This window comes from Haliotis cracherodii, unplaced genomic scaffold (genome assembly GCF_022045235.1).
Source record: "Haliotis cracherodii isolate W230 unplaced genomic scaffold, xgHalCrac1.p SCAF_3, whole genome shotgun sequence".
Lineage (NCBI taxonomy): Eukaryota > Metazoa > Mollusca > Gastropoda > Lepetellida > Haliotidae > Haliotis > Haliotis cracherodii.
The window spans coordinates 27,297,727-27,307,815 of NW_027266286.1; the positions used below are offsets into that span (position 1 = coordinate 27,297,727).

Here is a 10,089-nt window from a genome sequence, read left to right on the forward strand (position 1 = left end):
ACCAGGGCCCACTTGCACCAAGCAATCTTAGCACCAAGCAATCTTAGCACTACGACTATTGTAAGCTTATGTTAAAGTATCGGAGTTACAATCATCTTAGTGCTAAGATTGCTTTGTGCAAGTGGGCCCAGTACAAAACAGTACTGAGGAAACAATAGAAGTTAAGATTTGGAGCTTAGCATCAAATTGTTTAGGAGGCTTTGTTGTAGGAGTCGAATAGTTTGAAATAAGTACACTCATTGATCAGTTTTCTGAATACAATTTTTTGTCAACTGTTTTATAGAAATGGAGAAATGTGCTACAAGTCAGTGGAATGAATGGGGAGACTGCTCCAACCCGTGTGGCAACGGCATGCGTCAGCGCCGCCGGATGTTCAAGAACCCTGGCATCACCCAGTCCATGTGCAATGTGGAGATGATGGAGAAGGAGACGTGTGTTGGAAACTCGGGCTGCAATGCCAAGCGCCGCAAGATGCAGAGCTTCAAGTTCCGGCATGCCAAGGAGGTTGATCCCAGCGACATGTGCGCCGTGACTCCGTGGTCCGACTGGTCACCGTGTAGTCGGACCTGCGGACTTGGGATGAAGGAGAGGTGGAGGATGTTCCTGAGGAAGTCCCAGAAGACAGACGATTGCGGTGTACATCTTCAAGAGAAGGATCTTTGTAGAGGCATCATCCCCGACTGTGACATGGCAGCCAAGATGAAGAACTACACGGGTGAGTTAGGATGACTAGCAATGGTAGTCAGGTTGTTAAAAAACGATATTGCAGTACCTTTACTTTGTAGTCACAACTATTGAGGTACTATTACTATGTGGTTACAAGTATTGCAATAGTATTACGGTTGTTAAAATTACCATGCAGTACTTTTACTATATACAGTCAGACCCCGTTGTGTCAAACTTGGATGTGTTGAAATCTTGTTGTCTCAAACTCATCTGAGAGACCAATGTGTACAAATTAAGCATAAAATTCACCTGAAGTTGTGAACCCTGATAGCTCAAACTTTTTCCATGTCAACACGACTTCAACACAAGGAGGTTCGAATGGCGTTACAAGTGTTGCAGTAGTATTGCGATAGTTTTTTTAAATTTGAGTAGCTCAGATTATGTTATAAAATTGTGAACGTTTTCAGAGTGGATAACCACTAACCACTTTCAGCAAGGTGTAGTTTAGATAAAACAAATAGAAACGTAAATGCAGTATTTTGTTTATTACATTATGTCTATCAATAGTGCTGTCCCTTTAATATGGTATGACAAGAAACCCTTGTCTTTCAGGCATAGGTTCGGACCCTGCATCTGTGACAGGTTGTCAGATTATGACACTAATGCTACAATAACACTTGTTACTCCTGCCCTTCTTTCAGTCATCTGCAACGAGGATGCTGATACTGGTCCGTGCCGGGGCATGTTCATCAGGTGGTTCTACAACGCCTCCATGCAGAAATGTCAGGCATTTACCTATGGAGGTTGCCGTGGAAATGAGAACAAGTTTGACACGCAAGAAGAATGTGTGGAGCTGTGTGCTGAGCATATGAGTAAGTTCAGTAGCTTGTTCATTAAAATGTCAATAGAAACGTAAACTTCAGTTCCAGTGAATTAAAAAACCTGAGGCTATCATTTTCAGCGCTCCCTGTTAATGTTCAATAGAAGCTGTATTTATGTTAAGGTTTCTTGTCATGCTGATCATTTTATTTTGGACACAGCGGATGTCAAATGGTAAAAATGTTCACTGACGCTCCGGGTGCTATTCTCCAGATGGGTACAATGTGTGAAGCTCATTCTTGGTTTCCAAAGCCATGATATGACTGAAATATTGCCAATAACAACTGTAACATAATCACTCCATTATTATTCTATGTTGGTAATGTTACTTTAATGTTTGTAGGTCTTTGTCTACATGTTAGAAAGCATTTGTAAATATTATAAAGCCCCATGTAATTGGGGATGCATGAAGGTTTTGTCAGAAATTGTCCGTCAGCACTGTCACTCTTTGCTTTTGAAACCATGTTCCACTTGTACATCTCTGGGATATCATATATTCTTTTATTACCCTTGGGAATTATTTTTAGGTAATGATCAGTCGGGTCAAAGGTCAAGGTCATAGTTTGCAATTTCTTTAGAACTGGAAAAGCAGTTATTGTAGTTCTATTTAACTTGGTACATATGGTCATAAAAGGTCATGAGTGATCTACATCTGAGGTCAAGATCATGGTGAAGGTCATTCACAGAGTATGTTTGTCAGTTTTTCTCAAAATTCTCTTTTCCTGCAGATATTTTTAAGTTTAATGCATGCAGTGGTTATATGATTTAAATGCTTATGTTTGACAAGTGATAACTCCCTCCTGATAACAGTAGCAGACCACTGTCACACAGTTTCAGTCAAATAGCGTAAATATTTTCGTTGTTGCGACCCTACTGGGAATGTTCTTGAAATACTTGTAACTGATACTGAAGGTCAAATTTTCTCTCAAGGTCACACACCTGAAACTGTGTCATGTTCATGATGATGTTTACAGTCGTCAGATGAAATTTGGTACATATCATCTTCAGGGTTGGGCGTTGAAGTGGTCGTGTTTTTGAGTATCCTTCATTGAAGGTCACATTGACTAGAATGGACATATTGCATCTTAATCTACCCCTGAAGATTTTATTACTGCACGGGAGGTCGGTTAGCCTAGTGGTTAAAGCATTCGCTCTTCACCCCGAAGACCCGGGTTCTATTCCCAATATGTGTACGATGTGTGAATTAAGCCCTTTTCTGGTGTCCCTCGCCATGATATTGCTGGAATATTGCTAAAAGCGGCGTAAAATCATACTCACTCACTTATTACTGCAGATAACTTGCAACACTAGCCCACGTTTTTATCATCTTAAGGGTCGGGCGTGGAAATGGTAGTGTCTTTGAGAAACCTTCATGGAAGGTGTCATTGGAATGGACATTTTGCTTTTTTGTGTACTGGAACAATCCCCTTATATTATATTAGTTAGTTAGTTATATTACTGCAGATTACATGCAATACTAACCCACGTTTTCCTGAACTGCAGTGGAAGTGAACCGCAAGCAGATGATGATTGAGAAACAGATGTTGATGAAGAAACAGATGATGCAGAAACAGTTGATGCAGAAGCAGGAGATGCAGAAGAAACAAGCCATGATGAAGAAACAGCAGATGGAAGCCAACGCAGACAGGGAAGGACAGTCACTGACGTTCTCACACATGGACCTGAAGACGCTGATGATGAAGAAGAAGATGATGCAGCAGTCGGCCAACTTGAAGATGGAGAGGGCGCTGTCAGACGAGATCAAACGCAGGAGGAAGGAGCGGAGGATGATGAAGCAGAAGAAGAAGATGGAGCGGAGGAAGAGGCGGCACAGGAAGGAGCATACTGGGTCAGGGGTCAACTGCATGGTCACCCCGTGGTCTGATTGGTCGGAGTGTTCAGTCACATGTGGCAAGGGTATGATGACCAAGACGAGGATGGTCAAGGTGCAGCCGCAGAATGGTGGCCGGAAGTGTCCTAGGAAACTCATGAAGAAGAAGAAGTGTAAAGTGGATAGATGTCGTAAGTAGCCGTGAGATGGGGGTCCGTGGGAGGAGGGAGGTTAAGGGTGTGCCAGGGCTGGGATGGGTAACTCGGGTACTTGGGCCGGGTCGGTACTGAGTAGGACCCAGGTACCCACAGGACTACGCGGATACGGGGTTATATCATGTGATATATTGTTTAATGACAATAACTATAAAACTCCATGGTTACACTACAAGTCACTAATTTTTTCGTTCCTTCTGACTTTTATATGTTTGAACAAAGATAAAGCTGCAGTCAACTTCAGTGTATGCATGATAAAATAATTCCCAATCAGACATTTTGTACCCAACTCTAGAGATCTTCAGTGGGTAACGGGTAGGGTCGGGTAATAGGGCAGTCCCCCACTACTGTTATACCTTGTTCACAACACAAAAGTATTTCATAACAGAAACCTTCAAACAAGAGGCACACACGGAGTACAACAGTATCACAAAGAACAACATTAGCACTAAGCATATATCCTGGGAAAGCCATTACTATATTATAGCTCCCCTTCTATTATGATAAATACCCTGGACCCGCCATAGCTTAGTTTCAGAAGTGACATCACCATCTTCAACTCTATTATCACCAACTTAGCACAGAATTGTTGAAGAATCTTGTTTGTGATCTTGAAATCACCAACCATCCAAAATACACTTCTGAACATGGACGCAACTTCGGCTTAGATCTGCATTCAAATTCGCAGCCGGTGAAGATCTGGGGTAGAATAGATCTTCAGCAACCCATGTTTGCCATAATAGGTGACTATGCTTGTCATAAGAGGCGACTAACGGGTCAGGTGGCCAGGTTCACTGACTTGGTGATGTCATCCATCATATCCCAATTGCATGGATTGATGCTCATGATGTTAATCACTGGATTGTCTGGTCCAGACTCGATTATTAACAGACTGCAGTCATATAGCTGGAATATTGCTGAGAGTGGCATTAAGTGACAAACAAACCCAAATCAGGAGACTGTTATTAATGAAAGTTAAGCTGGAAAAGATGTTTCCTGAATACTGTTTCAGGAAGGAGGAGACTGCCGTGTATTTGAGAACCCAAAAGTTAAGCAAATTCTGGTGATATTGTCTCTAGGTTCAGTCATGAAAGAACAATGCAATTTGATTGGCTGTCTATTTTTGGCATCAGTCTCTCAAACCGTACTCAAAACAAAGCTTGATGAAAGCTCCAGGGTAATTATATCACAGAAATGAGATATAATATGCCAGATAATCAAGAATGATTAATGTCTGTCAATGATCTGTTCTTCAGCTATTGACTGTGAGTTGAGTCAGTGGGCAGACTGGCAGGAGTGCTCTGCAACATGCGGTAAGAAATCGGTCCAGGTCCGGCGCCGGAAGGTCCTGCAGAAGGCCAAACATGGCGGCATTCCCTGTGCAGCCCGGAGGGAGAAGCGGTTCTGCAGTTTGCCGATGTGCCCAAATGAAGATGTATGAGTCTAACAGTACATTTTAGATGAGGCTAGAAGAATAGATAAACTTACTTTATGACACAAACACTGTAGGTAGGGTGAAACTTCCACATAGTAATGGTGGGCATAAAGGCAGTGACAGATGAAAGCAATCCAATCTCTCCCGACAAGTTTGCATCCATCCGAATTAATTTCCATTTCTGCATGGCATGAATTAAATATATTGCAGAAGCATGTATCTAAAGTTCTACTTTTCCTAAGAATCTTTCTAAATCCAAACATTTAGCCCTTTTCTTGTTGCTCTCCTTACTTCAGCGGTTGATTTGACAAGCTGTTCAGTCATGCTAATTCTGTTTGCTTAGATTATTTTCTTTTGCATGAATATTATGAAGTTAGTTGTGTGACTAATATTACATGGTGCTGTATCTATGGTGAAACTAGTAATGGCGGACATTTCTTACTCGAAGAAATAATAACACAAATATATAATATGATCTCATTATTACCGTGTTTTTAGTTTAATATCTGTATGTTTTCTTTTGATGTTGGAATTCTCGCTTCATTAGATAGCTTCTGTGTTTCATCACCGCTTTTCTGTTCGTTTGTGCAAATACTGTAGCTTTAACCCTTTCAAAAGCAGGTTCTACTCTAACAGCACAGTATTGTGTAGTTGTAGACAGTCACTGTTGGAAGGGTTAAACTGCGTGTGGCATAGTATCTCGGGTTGCAACCAAAGACATGGCACCATGGGTAATATCATCGTTGCAATGTCCAGAACGGGAATAATAAGGGTTAATTTATGTACTGTTTCAGCTGGAGAAGGATATGCGTAGGTTTATGCTCTACCATCGGCGCTACTAACCAATCAATGTTTGCGCTCCTGCAACCATGTGACCTCTAGTAACCAATCGGCAGCAAGACTTCAATACATCGTGCCTTGACCTCTCATGGGGAAGAGGTTACTTTCTTGCCAAGCAAGAGCAAGCTATCATATCAAAAACTCAGTCTTGTGACCATAGAGGACAGAGCTTCAGTGTGTACGACTGATGAATTTCAGAGCGTCTGTTGCCGAGACTCGACAAGACTTTCAGTTAGATGCAGTTGTTGGTCCCCTGTTGGAAGACTGTTGGCTAACCTGCCTTCTGTATATAGATGTACCTTGTGTCTGTATGTGCCTTGTTAGAACTGTGACATTGTGTTCATGCATGCATCCAGCTAGCTCCGTATACCGACGCCAGTCCTGCCTGTATATGCCGCCATCCACCTAGCACCATTGCAGGTGTGCGATACTAACCCTGCGCTCTGCATGTATGTAACGCCACCTGTATCTGTAACCCAATGCTTGTCCACTACCGTGTGTTCCAATTTAACAGGTTATGTGCCTTAAGTACATCACAAAGGGTATTGAATGATATATAAATTATGATATTTTCTTTAAGGAAAATAACATGAACTTGCACTGTGCACTTTTCAAGGAAAGTCATGGATGAAATTTGTTTCTTCAAGTGAGTGATCTAATAATTGCACTGCTGTCTTGAAGTAAGTGCACTTTATAATACTGAGTTAATCCTCTCAGCTGCGACAGTCAAAATAATCACTCTGTGCACCACGCACCACCACCATATCCTGTCACTGCTTGACACCACTTATTTCTTAGCTGGTCTAAGGGAGGTAACTCCAAATATGCAGAGTCACAGCAATAATGTCGGAACCTACTGGTTCATTCTGTGCACATTCATGAACTGTGTAAGCATACTTGTAATACAGTTACTTATTACCAGGATATTTTATTATCCATGTTTTTCAAATACCATAATATGATGTTTTTATTTGCCATGTCTGGGTCACAAGATTTTCTTTATAAATCACAAGTTCTGTATCAGGGATTTTTACTATCTGTTTGATGTAATTTTAATCATAATTTTAAACTCCAATATTAATTTTACTCATAAGCTGTTAAGATTTTGTTCACTATCCATAACAGAAAATTCTAACAGAAATACTTACTGCATTAAAAGCTTTACTAAATTCACATGATATACTTTAAAATGTAAAATTTACATTGTTGGTAAACAATATGTATATTCCCTGAAAAATATTACTGATATTAAGAGATGTGTCAGTAAGAAATATCAACCATTTCTCCCAAGTACATCTGTTTCAAGATTTTAATCTTTATAATCGAGTAATTCAAAATGAAATATCACAGTTAAATTTCAAAGTAAAACAGAATGATAAATATTTCACACATATGATTACATCACTACTTGATTTCTAATATGGCAAGCACACAAAATAACTGTTAGTCGAAGACACTCTACAGAGTTAACTCCACAGCACATGCCGTAGTTATTCTAATAATGTATACACTAAAAATATACCCAAAATGGGTACTGTTTGGTAACCGAAATATACCTACTTAATATTTGCTAACGACCGCACCTTTAACGAAAGACTATTATGGTCCTTAGGAAATGTTGAGTTGTATATCAGAATCCAATTATTTTGATGTCAGTAATTTTCTCGCGATCATTACTAAATGTTGTCTCCCTTTATTTGGAAATGTCGTCCATCTTACTTATTTGAATTATTAGACTGATTACGGTTTTCAGTGTTCAGAAGTGTTCTGTGTTCATATTATTCTGGAATACCAGGCAGTTGTCAACTTGCAGCCATTGTTTTGCAGCGTTGCGTCAGGTAAAGACGGGAATTTCAACTTGTGAATTGATTATTAGTGATTTGTGAAAGGTTTAGGTGACGACTTATCATATTTGAGCTTGCGTATGAGATTGTGGTGACAACTAATGCGGTCAGCAATGTTTTGTTATGTCTCATTGAATAATTTTTGAAGACAATGATCAATAAATTTATGTTACCTCGCTGTCTGACACACATCACATTGGTGATTATTGTGGTAATTGTAAATATATGTTTAAAAATAATCTCATGCAAGCAAATCGGGTTTGACAGACTGTTGCTGCAGTTAGGGCTCATTTATAAATTTAGTATTTGCAAGATATTAGTTTTCAGGACATCAGCACGTGTAACTAGGTAAGACCCACTCTGTGTTTATGCAGTCTCCGTGGGATGAGACACGACCCACCTGAAACCCCTGGTTCAAATAATGAGATGTTCCTTTATTTGATGTGAAATATACTGGCTGTTTGATATTTTCACCTCTTGAATAGGGTATTTTCCATCATAGAAAAGACGGTTTCATTATTTCTAGGATGGGAGGGTGTGCTTTGAGGCAGGGGGTCCTCATCAAGTTGTTAAGTGCTTTCATTGTACATTGTAGATAGTAAAGTTGTTATTGAATGTTTATGTACATTGTTTTAGAGAGGGTAGATTTTAAGCCAGCTTCCTGCATCATTCCACTTCAGTTGCTAGTTACCGTATTCAACTTTTTAAGCACCCCGGCACACAGAAGCGTGTCCAGGTTGGTTACCTTTCCAATTGCATTACAACTAGATTAAACTTTGAATATTTACAAAATATGAATTTATTTGATACTTGAAATTTTGTTTTCAAAATGTATGGGGACCCTTGTTGGAACGGGGTTTAATAGATTGAATACGGTACATGAGTTTCAATGCTGAATTCATTCTTATGACACCTGGACAATATGGATTGTAGGTTGATGAAGAAATTGTATCACTCTGAATCATTAACTGTTCATCATCATCAAAATCAAGAAGACACAGAGTGACGAAACTAGTGGTTGATAGTGTGAGTACAAATCCATGGCCTTTGACCGACACGGAATGTGTCAGGTCGCGGTGCTGTTTTGATCGATCCAGGTGGGGTACCATCCCGGTACTAGCCATTATGTACAGCCATTGTGACCACACAATCCACAGTCTCCTCAAACAACAAGCCCTGGATTGGGGAGTCTTCTGACCTGGCAGTGCTTGCGACCAACAAGACAAGACAAGACAACTCATGATGCATTTCAGACATGTTCAGCAAACATCAGAATGACTGCAGCAATTGAATATTCCATCATAAAAATACCACAAATTTCAAATTTAGAATCACGAGAAATTCCTGTTTCAGTTAATGGTGCAGTAGACTTAAAATATTTGAATATTTTACAAACCATGCTTGGAAATCTAGAATTATTTATATGTAAATGTTCATTTAATATTTTAAAATATTAACAAAACATGAATGTCAATGTAGCATAAATGTAGAATGTTTCTGCACAAACTTTAGAATTACAAAAGCTTTGCTTTATACTGCAGTTGCTGGCTACAAGACTGTATATATGTGTTGTGCTTCTGCCCAAGCTGTGTAAGAGATACCTCACTACTAGATATTTATTGATGTTTATGGTATATTTGTAATACCACTGGTGCATTTAATGTCACTGACGCTCTGATAGCCACATACTATTAGGCTACCACTCATTTATTCTTGTAGACATTTTATACAAAGGTTTGTAAAATAATATATCTAAAACAATATTGTTCCACCATTAAAATATTCCCAAATTCATTTTTTTTAATTTTGAAAAGTAAAATTTATCTTTAAAATTTGAAAAACATTATTCATAATTGTTTTTAATTTAAGGCTCTTGTAATATTTACTGCATTAATTATCGTACCCATTGTATTGAGATATAGTTTGCATAAACAATTATTTATTTTTTTTATAGTATTTAATAAATGGGGTAGCTGTCCTCTTGTGTGTGTTCATAATTTAAAAGGCCAAAGATTGAAAGATCTCGACGAATTTGATATGTCTTTTTCTGGAGATAAAAATGAATAATCTTACCTTTCTTAAGGTAAAGTATACAAAAATCATAACTAAATTGAAATATCAACAAGCAATAAATGTATATGCCAGTTTGATAGGGTGTTGCCCTCTGTACATTATGTGGTCAATATTTTGTTATGTAAATGTGATATTGAACTGTACCACTTACAATAAAATAATAAACAAAATACTACCAAGTTTGTTGACACGTCTTATTTCTTTACATAAATCATTTTCAGAGGTTTCACTGTGATTTTGCTAAAATCTGAAATTGAATCAGCAAATAGCAAAAATGTGTTTTCTCACCAGGATCCAAGTGAGTTT

General features: G+C 38.8%; 1 protein-coding gene across 1 annotated transcript in view; it reads left to right on the forward strand.

Annotated features, from left to right (window-relative positions):
* LOC139475086 (spondin-1-like) overlaps positions 1-9,958 on the forward strand; it is a 123,845-nt gene extending 113,887 nt beyond the window's left edge. Inside the window, exons 10-14 of the mRNA XM_071258332.1 lie at positions 284-715; positions 1,368-1,538; positions 3,049-3,567; positions 4,848-5,026; positions 5,821-9,958. Coding sequence (XP_071114433.1) covers positions 284-715; positions 1,368-1,538; positions 3,049-3,567; positions 4,848-5,026; positions 5,821-5,868 — 1,349 coding nt within the window. The 3' untranslated portion in view covers positions 5,869-9,958. The remainder of the gene's footprint in view (positions 1-283; positions 716-1,367; positions 1,539-3,048; positions 3,568-4,847; positions 5,027-5,820) is intronic.
* Positions 9,959-10,089: the final 131 nt, after the last annotated feature.